The sequence below is a fragment of the Colossoma macropomum genome, unplaced genomic scaffold, assembly GCF_904425465.1.
Source record: "Colossoma macropomum unplaced genomic scaffold, Colossoma_macropomum, whole genome shotgun sequence".
NCBI lineage: Eukaryota > Metazoa > Chordata > Actinopteri > Characiformes > Serrasalmidae > Colossoma > Colossoma macropomum.
This window is the reverse complement of record NW_023494795.1, coordinates 15,347,648-15,360,926: the sequence shown is the minus strand read 5'-3', so window position 1 is coordinate 15,360,926 and position 13,279 is coordinate 15,347,648. Positions and strand designations below refer to the sequence as shown.

Sequence of the window (13,279 nt, the reverse complement as noted above, 5' to 3'; positions counted from 1 at the left end):
GAAGAAGAGGCTAAAACGGTATTGTGGGCACGAAGACCCTCGGTTTGCTCTGTAGGCGGTTCTAGTGACCCATAAACAGCTTTAACAAAAGACATCAAAGTCAAGCTTTCACACTTACATTCACTGACAGACATGCATAAGCAAAGAAGCACAGTAACTATGACACTCAGGTGCAGACATATGAACAGCAGGTGACACTGAGGTAAACGACAGCATTTCTCTTCACTGTTTAAGGATGATTGTTCAGGAACTTGCACGAGCCGATCCTCATCATTCGATTGAAGTTTTATAACAGCTGAGAGATGAACCTTATAATTGGCAAGTGAAAGACGTTTCATGCAACGTTCCTTTCTGAAAAGCAAACGGCATCACGCGGTGCAGTGTTGAGATAGGTCTGTTTGTAAACATTGTGTGAAAGTATCTAAGCGCTCTAGTCTAGTCTAAGTACAAAATAAGCAACACACTCTCCCTGACTCTGCTCTTGCTAAGCTTCTGATTCCACTCTGGCCCAGAAAAAGACAGAAAGAGACAAAAAGCTTCCAAGTGAAATGGACAAGAGTGAAGAATCCGGTCAGCATAATCAAAGCCAGGGGTCAATACGAGTACCACACTGACCTTGGCACCCTGCAAAGCACTCCTTTTCTTCTTTTGGCACTCGACGATGAGCGCAGCAGTGCCATCGCTGTGTGATTTGTAAATCATAACTGAGGGAAACTGAAAGAGTTGTAAAGGAGGACTGGGGTAAAGGCACTTGCGGGCTCCACAAACTGAACCGTGTCACCTCTGCACTATTCTCCAGTTCTCTCTTGCTATCTTTTTCCCCCACTCCTCCTTCCCTGTCCTCCACTTTCCACCATGTACGTGTGCTATAAGGCAGACAGAAGTGATAGAAGTAAACACATACAAGCAAATAATCATAAAACGGCTGTTGGCAAAGTAAAACCCCTGAACAAGCATCAAAAGTTAAAGCTCAAAAGCGTCGCGCATGAGGTTGATCGTGTGATATGACTAGCTCTTGTCCTATTAAGCCTCCAGACTCTTTGTACACAACGTGTGTTCATCCAGCAAGAAGATTTTAAGAATTACAGCTGGGTTGTAGTTTTTGAGTGTGCGTGTGGCCACTGAATGATTAGATGAATAGAGTTCTGAGCAAGAACAGTCAGACGTCAGGCTGCATGCTGACGAAAAACATCTGCTCCGACTGAACAGCCACAGAGTGGCAAAACTGAGCCAAGAGAGGGAACCAGGAGTGAAAGACAGCATGTGTAGGCGTGGTTTGAGTTGGCATCCGGATGAGACTTAACAGCAGGCCTGAGACAAAGTCACAGCAAAACAGAAAAACATCAGATACAGAAAATAATGCAAAAAAAAAAACAACACTTCCACCATAAGAGGTCAGTTGGCTGCTTCTGGCACTTATTCCAGGAAGGTTCTTATGGAGAGATGTGAAGACCAGAGAGATGATTTGTTCCTACTTTTCCTTTTCTTGCACAAAATCTTTTCCACTGTGATTTCTGAGGAACTAGACTACAGGTTTAAAAGACTAACTGACCACAACGCTCCCCTTTGCATATCTGAATGAACTCTGCAAGTCCAAGAAATCCTGCAGTATGAGCAGACACCATGGGGGGGCCATCTCAATTGCCATGGACACCGCACCGGTTACCATGGTTGTGGTGAGGCTGAAGAAAGAGGCAGCGTTCCGAGACCCATCCCACAATGCACTCAGATTTCACACTCTCTTCCCAGGCAGCGCCAGAAAAAAGAAAAGAAAAGAAAAGAAAGAACAAGAAAGAAAGCAAAGCAGCAAGAGATATGGCCATTCAATCGCCCCTAAATGAGGAACTTGTCAAACGTCACCTGCCCCCCTCCGACAAACTGAACTCATATATAAAGTGCATTTAAAAAAATATCAGCAAGAGAAAGAGAGGGGTGAAAAAAAGGCTCAGCCATTATTTAACTAGCCGAGGCTTGCAAGTTCCTCTTAGAGCTGATTATGAGGCACCACTCAAACAGATGGAAAAGTATAGGATTCTTAAAAATATTACTGTACATTTGAAATTACACCTATTGAACACAGCTTTAAGTTTTCATGAATAGTATCTCTCTCATTATATTGGCAAATATCCACAAAACAGCACTTCATTTTTTCCTTTGTTTTAAAACTCCCACCCCTCCCTCGGCACCACTGAATCGTGTAGTTCTGTGTGAAAAGTTTTAAGAAAAAAAAACCTCCTCCACGTTCTACTGAGCCCCGCTTGCAGTATGGGACTCAGCATTCTGACTGGATGCGTTGCTGCCTTGTGTTTCCCGGAGATCCGTTTCCTGCCCATAGGAGGGCAAATGCAGTCTTTTGATTGGCTGCTTGGAGCCACAATGTCTCTCCATTGGAGGGATTTTTTTTGCTAGTGTAAAAAAGTGCCCCTGCTGCTGATGAAGAGAGTTAGGGGTCAACATCTTCTAAATCACTCTTCGAGTCACCCAACATCATAGGAGACTCTGAGCCCTGAAACAAAGAGAGAGACATGGCCATAATCAATAACCCACCAAAAACCCATCCTTGGAAAAGGTCAAATTATGAAAGCAAGCAGAGATTTAATTTTTTTTATTTTAATTTGCGAACAACCAGCACAACACATGTTTATTGACATCTAGATCTATATTTGCTGTATGCAATTGCTGCAAACATTTAGTATTAATTCTTTTTACTCTATTTTCTTGATTCAAATATTCATTTTTCATGTTAAATTAACTTTTGGTCTGTAATGCACTAGTCTTGTGAGGCCATGTGAAATCTTATAACGGGAGCATCTGGTGGGGTGTGAACTTAGTATGGTGGGAACAAACTGAGTGTTAAATTTCTAATCCTATCAAACATCTCACAAAGGCAGAGCACAAAGTAGGGGGTGATGATTCATCACTCATCAACACAAAAAAAAACTTACCTTCTTGCAAGGGAAAAAACTTCTGTTAGCTAACAATTTTGTTTGCTTGATTGCATGTATTATTGACTGTACTCTACAAGGTAAGGAGTATGGACTAGAGAGGACATACTCTGTTTGCAGCTAATATCACTGCAATTCAGCAATTAAAAGTTTTACAAGTTGTACGAGTGTATTCTTGTTTTGAAATCATGTCTGGCTCTACAAGACCAGTAGTATACATGAAGGGGAAATGAGGTGGTGTTGTGTGTAACCTGTCTGAGGCTGCGGTCAGAGTTCTCATTGGCTGGGCTGCCGTCAGAGCCATTACTGCTCCCAGACTGCTCCTTCTCATTCAATAGAGCTGTAGCATAGGCCAGTGTGTCCTAAACATCAAAAATCACAAAACACATCAGGTGATAGGTTAAGCAACACTTTCCTAATGATTACTGGATAACAAAAACACCAGAAGCAAGATATTGCATTACTAATGAAGACCATCACCACTGCAGAGAAGTACAATACCTGTGCTGAGATGGTTCGCTGGAAGGTCTTAGCCGTGGACGTCTCATTGGACACGTTGCTCTGAGGCGTCCAGTAATGCTCAGACATCTAAGAGAGCCGAAATCACATATGAATAAAAGCCTAAGGCTCATTAAGCTCTGTTGTGTAACATATTTATTGCAATGCAGCACATTTTATTGCACTGTCTCGGTCAGCTTGTACTGTGTGGTCCAGTAAAGACTGGACGCACTAAGCCCTTTGAGAAGGCTCTTGTAAGACGCACCAAGGCTCTTGAGAAACGTTGCTTCATTACACTGTGTACTTGTATCTGGATAATCCGAATTCATTACTTGAGTAAACAGGGTTTGCTTAATGGTGTAACTTGCCTTTTTCTGCAGCCACTGCACTGCCCAGCTCCAGTGGCCTGAGAGCTCTTTGAAGTAGTCTTTAGCAGGAGCACACCTGGCGAACACAGACATTAGTTTCATCTTTGTGTGAAAACTCACGTACCAAAATCATGATGTCATGTCTCTGGTGGCTTGTTTTTTTTGTTTTTTTTACAATTTGAGAGCATGTAAAAGAGCCAAAAGCAACTAGAGGAGAGCTAAGATTTCCTGCACACTCACTTCTGAGCCAGAGTGACCAGGAACTTCACACACTGGTAGCAGCGGCTGCTGTCCACGTTGTTGCTCTGATGCATCAAAGCTGGAAAAGGGCAATAAAAAATAAAACCACTCACAGTCAAATTAAAAAACACATGCAGATTCATTATAACAGGGAGAGAGGAATGGTATCTACCCAGAAGCCCTTTCTCTGACTCAAATGCATATTTCAGTCTTTGGGACTGTAGAGGATCCTCTACCATCTGAAAAATCAAGAAAAAATAACCACGTCACAAATACGGTTTCTCACATTTCTCCTTTTAACACATCTCTGGTAGACTGCACATCAACAGACAGTTTTCAATAACCAGACATTACTGAGTACAAGTTCAGTAAGCCTTTCCTATTATTATAAACAATGTACGATATTATTTAGTTTACATGTAACTTCACTCCAAATACTGATCTATAAAACATCACTCACCAGAATCTCCAGAAGCATTTGGAAGACGTTCTTTAGCTCATGAGGAGGAGCCGTCTCCAGCTGATTCTGAAACCACAGACAGAGAGCATGTGGGCATCAGTACTGCTGTAAAGCAGGGCTTTATGATATAGAAAAAAAATACTATGATGCAATTACACCGTTAAATGTTGTAATTTCAAAATGCCTTTCAGTATATTAAAACACACTGGTGAACCCTTGTTGATTAAAAAAACTATCCAGATCAGTCATTAATCAAAATTATTTATATGTCAGATCATGTGAATTCCTTCATTCACCCAAAGAATGTCCATGATTGATCAGTTAGCTCATAGTACAAAAAAGCATTCAGTGATTGTTTAGAGGCTTATTTGAAAAAAAGGTAAATACTGTGAAAATGGTTAAAAAAAAACATACATTTGGCTACCCTTCTGTAAAGGATGGCGAAAACCTGAGTGAGATCAGGCTTTAGTGGTGGATTTATAGTTTTCAAAATACAGTAAAGTAGTTCTGTGTTTCTTGAGTGTGGGTATCTAAAAGTATGTGACAGGCATGTCTAACCTTGAGCAGATGCAGCACTCCCAGAGAGAAGGGCTCGTTACAGAAGCAGCAGTATGTCACCATCTCTATAAGGAAGGACAAAGGCCCGGACAGCTCACGCATGGCAAGCATTACCTGCAAAACACACAACTCTGTGAAAACAACATTCACACACATTGGTGTCTATAACATTTATTAAGGAGTGTCTTTGAGAGCCTAATCAGTGTCTGTGTGTTACCTCCATAAGGTAAGGCTGTCCCTCAGGTTTAAAGAGCAGCGTGTTGACATCTGGGTGTAGTGGCAAAAGAGGTGAGGATGGAGCCACAAGGCCAGAGGAGCTGTGTTTGAACATGCCAGGAGCTGGACATGCACAGAGAAAAAGGGATCACTTTCATAAGGCCAAATCATACACTATCTAATTTACACACTATAAAATAAGGCATCATTTACCTTATGACTACAGTTTTTAGTCAATTTTAAAACACTGCTTCGAAATGAATTTTTCACTGATGCCTTGTTTTTTTTCCCTTAACTTTATAATGTTCTAACATTTTTGTTGAAAATTTCTGAAAGTCTAACTGAAAATGAAAATAAAAGCATTCATCTTCCGAAATAATAGTTAAGTACTGCAATAAAGTACAATTAATGAAGTATTTTCCACTCCTGCTTATCAATCTACAGGTGAGATCTGCATTCAATGCAGTGAGTTCTGCATGTGTGCTCACCCTCTGTCCTCTGAGATGTGAGGTCTGTGTGTAACACCACCAGAGCCAGCGTGTTATGCAGGTGCAAAAACTCTCGTGCCTGAGCTGAACTCCACCGACGATTCTGAAGCAAACAAAGTGACAAAGACCTTCAAATACAGCAAACAACTAATTTCCACTGCTGCAGGAGTTCAGCCAAGACAAGGCTGAAGAAAACCTCCAGAGCCATTATAACTGATCAAGAAGTATTGACAGCATGGCTTACACAGAAAATGTATTCAAAATCATGATTTACTATTGTCTGTTCAAAAGAGGTTTCGTCATATACGGTCCATTCAGTCATACCTGATTATTCTGTCGGTTAGGACCCAAGAGGAAGATGAGCATCCGTCGATAAGCAGCATGTTTCAACAACAACTGACAAGGCCCAAATCCCTGTGGTTGGACATGTTTCATTAGAAAATGTAATTTTATGTGTTTATTTGTTTAATAAAAAATAAAGAAAATCAACAAAACTTTATTTATTTAGTGTCTCTCACCCTTTGTGCAAAGCTGCTGAACAGGCTGAAGTACTGTGAACAATTCTTGCAGTTTTCTGGCACATCCTTGTCCAGCAGTGAGAGCAGCATGTCCAGGAGGCAGTCTAGCCCAGAGTCCTGGAAATACAGTGCACTCTCCAGAGTCTTCTCCAAGATGGATGCCACCACCACACGCACCTCTCGAACACTGCATTCCAACAGGCAATTTCTATAAAGAGAAGGCGAGATAAATACACTATATGTCTAAAGGTATCCAGACATGCATTCTCAATAGTGAATTCAGTTACTGGATGTGCATCTATTGTTGACACAGGTGTTCAACTGCATACACACAGCTTCTATAGTCTCCACAGAAAAGCACCGCCAACAGAATAGGACACTCTGGAGCAGCCGCACATAGAGTATAATGTGATTGCTGTTAGACCATGCATAGAAACACAGTGTATATTTTGCTTGTTTATTGTTCAGTACGTTTTTCTGCACTTTATACATCACGTGTATTCTGGTTATTGCAATAGAGCCAAGTATCGTTGGTATCAGATTCTCTGGCCAAGAAGAGGAGTCTGGTGGAACAACCAGCTACAGCTGAAACCTCCACTTGAGTGAAAACATGGCTCTGAACCTTGTTGGACTTTTGTAAATAGAAATGCCAGTATTCCACTGTGGCCCCTCTGGATGCAAGCGAAATCAGTAAGAGTTTAGTGTGATGAGCCCTGAGGATTGTAAACCAGTCCAGCACATTCTGTGGCCTTGACAGAGCTGTGGCGTGATCTCAGGACAACCCCACCGTCCGATACAAACCAGCCAATCCTCAAGGAGGGCATTACGATCCCAACAAAACACTCCCACACTGCTTCACACCCGTACACACATACAGAAAGGCCTTCGTCACCTCCCATTAAGAACCTATCAGCATGCCTCTAGCTCTAGATGTTTACATTCTGTGGCCAGGGTCTTCTTTCTGAGTGCTCTTAGCCAATCATGTTGCAGGAAAGTAGTCACACCCACAACAGAAACAGGTGCAAGTCATTTAGACACTGGTAAAATCTCACACTCAGAGACACATGCTAATAATTTTGTGTTCAGTGCCTTAACTAGTATGCAGCCTCTGGCGATAAGGTCAACAGAGAAAAGCATCAGCCAGAACAACAACAACAAAAAAGCATCAAAAGCTGTTATGTTTGGGTTTTTCTGTATTTGTGTCTTTGCAATTGATTACATCCATAATGTCTTATAAAATGCTGCCTACAATGACAGGAACTGTCAGTCAGTGGGACATGTGCAGATCCTCATGTGTATGAATTCTCACTCACTTGATGATCTCCCGACCCTCAGTGACCACCAGGTACTGGACCATCCACTGACATGCCTCACTGCTCTTAGACAACAGCATCTCAACTGTGGCTATCCACTCCTCTGTGTCTACCCTGTGAGTGTGAGTGAGAGAGAGAGAGAGAGAGAGAGAGAGAGAGAGAGAGAGAGAGAGAGAGAGAGAGAGAGAGAGAGAGAGAGAGAGAGTGTCATGAGGATGTCATCAATTGATTGCAGGATATTTCACTTAGTCAGTCTTCCATCCCATCTGATTTTACGACTGCTTGATATTTAGCACTGTTTCAAATGAGCTTCTGCACCTGAGCTTCTTCTTGGTGCGCAGGTAGGTGTGGAAGAGAAACTGCACAGCCAGCTGCAGGCTGGTCTTTGCCATGGCCTGATAGGATGGATGCTTCAGCTTCGTCTGCACGTTTAAAAAAAACAACTAGTTACAAAAGCAGCACAAGTCAGTGACATATTTCTGAGTAAAACACAGTATCAGGGAGGGTGTCTGAGCTAGCTGAGTGTTTTCACACAATGATAGGTGGGGGTGGTAAAAGTGGGAGGTGAAACATTATTTTTCCCTGTTTATGTATTATTTACCACTGGTGCATACGGATATAATCAAACCTCAGATGTTTCAGAGGTGGGCAAAAGTGATTACATTTTGATGGAAGAATATAAGAACACAATTATGTATATCTTTATGACAAATTGTGCTTAATATGACCAGGGACATGAACTAATTAACAAACAATTCTGATTTCAGATTGACTAAGATTTAACACTTGTAGATACATGGTGGTGTCTCACCGCATTGACAGAGGCCAGGGACAGGGTGAAGTTAAAGTAATCACTGTTGTACACATCTCTGTTCTTCATGAACTTCAGGTTCTCATCCCTCACCATCTACAACGAAAACATACACAACTGAGCATTAAAAGTGAAGTACACTTTGTATAATGTTTGAGACGCATAGGCTGCATATTCAGAACTGGATCTCAGCTGTCTGTCAAAATAAGTGTGTCATTTACCAAAAGAGTGGTGATACAGGATCGTTTTTGCCCAACATGCCAAAATGAATAAGACTATCATGAATAATGTGGCTGATCCTACATCAGCACTCTTCCTGAGACTCTCTGATAAGTGAATTGATGGCACCTGGTAGATCCTGGCAGGCATCTTCTCCACAAACAAGCCCTTTTTCTCTCCTTTCCTAACCAGGCGGGTAAGCAGGGTGAGCCGATCGTTGTTGGCCCTCGGAGGCCGTGGGGATGACTGTGGAGAGATCTCAGGGGAGGAAGGGGCTGACCTGAGAGACAGATAGAACAGAAAATATGACTGACTATTGTCAAGATGTCTGGAATATCAAACTATGATAAAAGATTTGTAACTTTGCTGGCAAGAAGAATAATGTTGTTAAAGTGTAAATAAAGGAAACACAACCTCTACACACAAAATGTAGACTAGAGACGTAATGTAGCACCATCACAAAGAGAAACTAAGACACATCATGTGTAGATCTATCAAGTTCAGAGTTGCTGTTTTAGAATTCTAAGTGTATGTGTGGTTTTATGTACCAAAAATAGTCACTATTCAGCCGTTTCTGCAGCTTAGTTTTCACATATGAACTGCATGGACTGGATATGAGCCCCTTAAAATGTGACTGATTATAATTTACTTGTACTTCAGCAATACAGTAATTAAATCTAATTAAAAAAAAGTGTTTAGAATGGCAGCAGAGCAAGTCCAAATGAAACTTTCCACTGAGAAACTTTAGTTAGTCTGTGTATTAGTAATATAATAAATGTATATATAAGAGTAATGGCTTTTCTGACTGCAGTAAAGAAAGCAATTTGGAAATTGCTTGCAGAACCGATTGTGCACTTAAGATTTCCATTTTTGCTCTATTTTATGGAAGTCCTGGTACTGTAACGGACCACTGCCAAACTGAACTGCGCAAAGGCTGACACTGTGGTTGCTTGGTCTGTGGCAGCTGATTTTGTCAGAAAAGTTTGGGACAGGACCTTGTCTAGTTTAATTTATTTTGTTTTATTAAGTATCTTTGTCTGTTGGGTTGTTTATTTTTGTACTGAAAATGTTCAATAAAAATATTTTCACAAAACCTAATTAGAATCTCTAAACAAACAAAAAAAGAACAGCAAGGAAAATGCTATAATATGTAACTCACAGAGACAGGTCCTCGGCTTCCTGCCTCATGACGCTGACACGGCTCTTTTTGGGTAGCACAGGCGAATTTTGGTCACTGATGCGCTGGTAGAAGAGCATGTAGGCGTTCCAGTAGCGTCTCCGCACATCCGGATAGGGGTTAGCTATAGAGAAGACACCATACAGTTAATAAGTATTTTAGTTGCTAATTACATCATCTGCATATATTAGTGGTTAGACACATGAACGTCAGTAGGAATTACATCGTTGAGTTGGACACTGTGTGCTCAGCTCTCTATCAGGAGGGAGGGTGACTTACACTGATCATAAACTTTGGGTCTGTATTCTCCTCCAAAGCATTCATACTCTAGAGTCTCGTCGTTCATGTCAAACTCCTCCACAACGTTATCATTAAACTTATACCACCGGCCTCGCGAACTGCCCCTAAAGAAGAAACAAGAGAAGGACAGAAAAAGAAGAGCATGGGTTAGCTCAGTGTGGTTGTTTCTGCATTCCCACATTCCCTGGTTGCCTGATCCAGTTTAAAGGGGCATGGCTGTGCCAGGCATCTGGACCTGCTTAAGACATCAGACCATGCAAGAACCACTGGTAAAAGGTGCTGGACAGAAACGGAGACACACAGACCACCCTATATACCTCAGATCTAGGCGCCAAATATTTAACATGTGGTTGTCGGTAAAGTAAAAGCACATGGTATACATGGGCTGTGTACTTTATTGAAAGTCGCTATGGTACTATTTTCCTATATTAAATATAAAGGCCACCTGAAGCCTTTTAAAATTAGCAGTGGTTTATACAGTATCTACGCTACTGTTCAATAATTTGGAATCAGAGTTTTTCAATAATGTAAAACTATTAAAGATACATGCATAAAATGTCTTCAAAGTTGATCCTAGTACTCTGCAATGTCATATATATCAATACTTAGCAGAAAGCTGTATAAGATATTTTAGGAACAAAATGGACCTGTTTTTTCTAAAACTATTGTATGCAGACAACTAGAGACTGTTTACAACTTATTTACTTCTTTCTGTTCTCAAAATATTTGAAATATTGAATAAAACAACCAAAATACTTATTAGATGTTGTGATGGGGCCAGTAGATCTGTAGATGTTTTTTTACTATTTAAATCTATATTGTTACGACTGAATAAAATGATATTATTATTATAACAAGCAAATACAAACTTTTGAAAGTTAGTGCACACACAGTAAGGTCAGCCATCAATCTCTAACTACACTTGCCTGCGGTCTTTGATGAAGGAGTAGTAGTGCCCTGCGTGTGCCTGGCCACTGTGGACCACCACTCCCACCAGCTCATAGTTTTCAGAGATTGTGACTTTCTTACGAGGAGATCCTCCAGGCCCAGCCTCTCCGCCCCTGCCGTTCTCACCATGGTCAGCACTGGAGTCCTGCCGAGCCATGCCGGACACTGTGTACGGCTCCATGTTCAGCACCCATGGGAACTAGCAGGACAGATATATAACAAAGCGTACAGCGTTTTTATCACTTAACAGAAGTGTGATTACTATTTGGCACTGTCACCCAGATACCCAACAATATGTGAGATCTGTTTTTAAGGTAATTTGTTTGCCACGTTTCAAGTTACCAGGACCAAGAGTGAAGGTCTTACCCTGATCTGTTCATCGTATTTGATGGAGCGTCCACTCTCCCAATCAAAGCCAAAGCGCATGAGATGGATAACCAACACACTGGGCAATGATTTAATACACGTGCGCTTCACTGTGGTCCTCTAAAACAGAAAACACACTGACTATTAACAGACATGAGCCTTTGGACTTCAACATACAAAGTACATGAATCAATGCAACAAATAAGCACAGCTAGTCAGGCACATATACTGGGATTTACGGTGTTCCACCATGGCTAACTGAAAATACACAGAGCTATACCTCAGCTGCAGCACATAAAACCTAATCATTTCACCTAATCATCTCACAGTCTCAATTAGGGTGAAACTGACATCTTCACCTTCTCTTTGCATTTCTCACAGTAGTAGGCATTGCTGCCTTCTAGCACCTCTCCTCTGACAAACTGATCCAGAGAAATCTCCAGACTCTGACACGACGTCACCCCTAGGTTCAGTGCCATGAAGGTTTCTTCACGCTCATACCTGTGACACAGACAGAAAGAGAGAGAGGGAGAGGGAGGGGGGAGAGAGAGAGGGAGAGAGCAAGAGAGAGAGCGCCAGAGAGCGAGAGAGAGAGAATGAGAGAGAGAGAGAGAATGAGAGTGAGACAGAGAGAGACAAAAAGAGAAACCCTGTAAATGCTTATAACAGTCATAGAGTCACAAGAGGCAGTTAAGCCCAATCAAGCAAATAAATCAGGGCCACTTACGGGGGAATTCCACAGATTGTTCTGCATAATTAAATGCTTAAGATGTAAACTAAGTTATTCAGAGTGGTTTGATATGAAATGCTCTTTACAGAGTCAGAACTGTTCAAGGTGGTGCGGAGAGGAACCAGATGTTCACTACGAAAAGCTCCATCAGAGAAAGTTATTACATGAATGAGTAATGAATAAGTTGCCTGATTTCTGAGACATTATTTTACGATAATTTGAGATCAGATTTTGACCTAAAATACAACTTTAAAATCCATCAATAAGGGGTATATGCAGGTTACTGTACGGCAAAACAGTAACATATAAAATCAACGTTACATGTAAAAACTCAGAGGACATCTGTAGATACACCGGTGGTTTTGCATAGTATATTAAATGGCTAGATTTGTGTTGCAGGGCAGCGGGACCCCTGGTTCCAGTCATCACTACTGTAAAGAAATCCGAGTCATTAAGTTTCTCTACAATGAATTATTTTACATCAAACCACTCTGATGGACTCTGTTTACATCTCAACCATTTAACCCTGGTGTGGTGTTCATGTTTTCATTACTCAGTGGTCTGGTGGACCCACCGCATTGTTTTTTTTAAATCAATACAACCATAACAATTTATGTAAAAACACCAGATGTTTAAATTATCAAAACACACAGACACACAGACTAACAGCAGGCCATGCAAGAGGAGAACAGAGTGAAGGGACACAGCACCTCCACACGTTCATTCCCAGTGGGTTCACCCCAACACCACATGTGTAATATAAAAATTGTGGGGGGGTGAACAGTGTGAAGTCATTGAAAATGTGTTATTTTATATGTTCGTCACAGAAAACGAGCAAAAGCCTGGAATCTGAGGTTGAAAATGGGCCCCACTGACCCAAACAGCACACCATGGGTTAATTTAAAAACTCAGTGGATTTCCCTTCAAGTTAAAACAAATGCTGATAAAGCTAAAGGAAATCAATATTTACGCATTCTGTAATTCAAAGAAAGGCTGCTCTCTTATATGTTACAACTGACCTGTGTGGACAGTCTTTGCATATCTTCTGGTCAGAGAAAATGCCCTGGAATGTGTTCTTAAAGATCTGCTCTCTTCCGATTTTCTGAATGAAAGAAAAACAGTTT

At 41.2% G+C, this 13,279-nt stretch overlaps 1 protein-coding gene across 3 annotated transcripts in view; it reads right to left on the bottom strand.

Moving 5' to 3' along the window:
• Positions 1–2,024: 2,024 nt before the first annotated feature.
• The window catches only part of usp24 (ubiquitin specific peptidase 24), a 72,666-nt gene continuing 61,411 nt past the window's right edge, over positions 2,025–13,279 (bottom strand). For all 3 annotated transcript variants that reach the window (XM_036581586.1, XM_036581587.1, XM_036581588.1), the window contains 22 exons: positions 13,175–13,257; positions 11,785–11,926; positions 11,426–11,545; positions 11,038–11,258; positions 10,091–10,215; positions 9,794–9,935; positions 8,764–8,914; positions 8,416–8,511; positions 7,923–8,026; positions 7,605–7,718; positions 6,292–6,499; positions 6,098–6,187; positions 5,774–5,876; positions 5,287–5,408; positions 5,070–5,183; positions 4,512–4,577; positions 4,224–4,290; positions 4,052–4,130; positions 3,812–3,887; positions 3,447–3,533; positions 3,197–3,307; positions 2,025–2,506 (listed from right to left, as the gene is read on the bottom strand). In XM_036581586.1, coding sequence (XP_036437479.1) covers positions 2,444–2,506; positions 3,197–3,307; positions 3,447–3,533; positions 3,812–3,887; positions 4,052–4,130; positions 4,224–4,290; positions 4,512–4,577; positions 5,070–5,183; positions 5,287–5,408; positions 5,774–5,876; positions 6,098–6,187; positions 6,292–6,499; positions 7,605–7,718; positions 7,923–8,026; positions 8,416–8,511; positions 8,764–8,914; positions 9,794–9,935; positions 10,091–10,215; positions 11,038–11,258; positions 11,426–11,545; positions 11,785–11,926; positions 13,175–13,257 — 2,484 coding nt within the window. In that variant the 3' untranslated portion in view covers positions 2,025–2,443. The remainder of the gene's footprint in view (positions 2,507–3,196; positions 3,308–3,446; positions 3,534–3,811; positions 3,888–4,051; positions 4,131–4,223; positions 4,291–4,511; positions 4,578–5,069; positions 5,184–5,286; positions 5,409–5,773; positions 5,877–6,097; positions 6,188–6,291; positions 6,500–7,604; positions 7,719–7,922; positions 8,027–8,415; positions 8,512–8,763; positions 8,915–9,793; positions 9,936–10,090; positions 10,216–11,037; positions 11,259–11,425; positions 11,546–11,784; positions 11,927–13,174; positions 13,258–13,279) is intronic.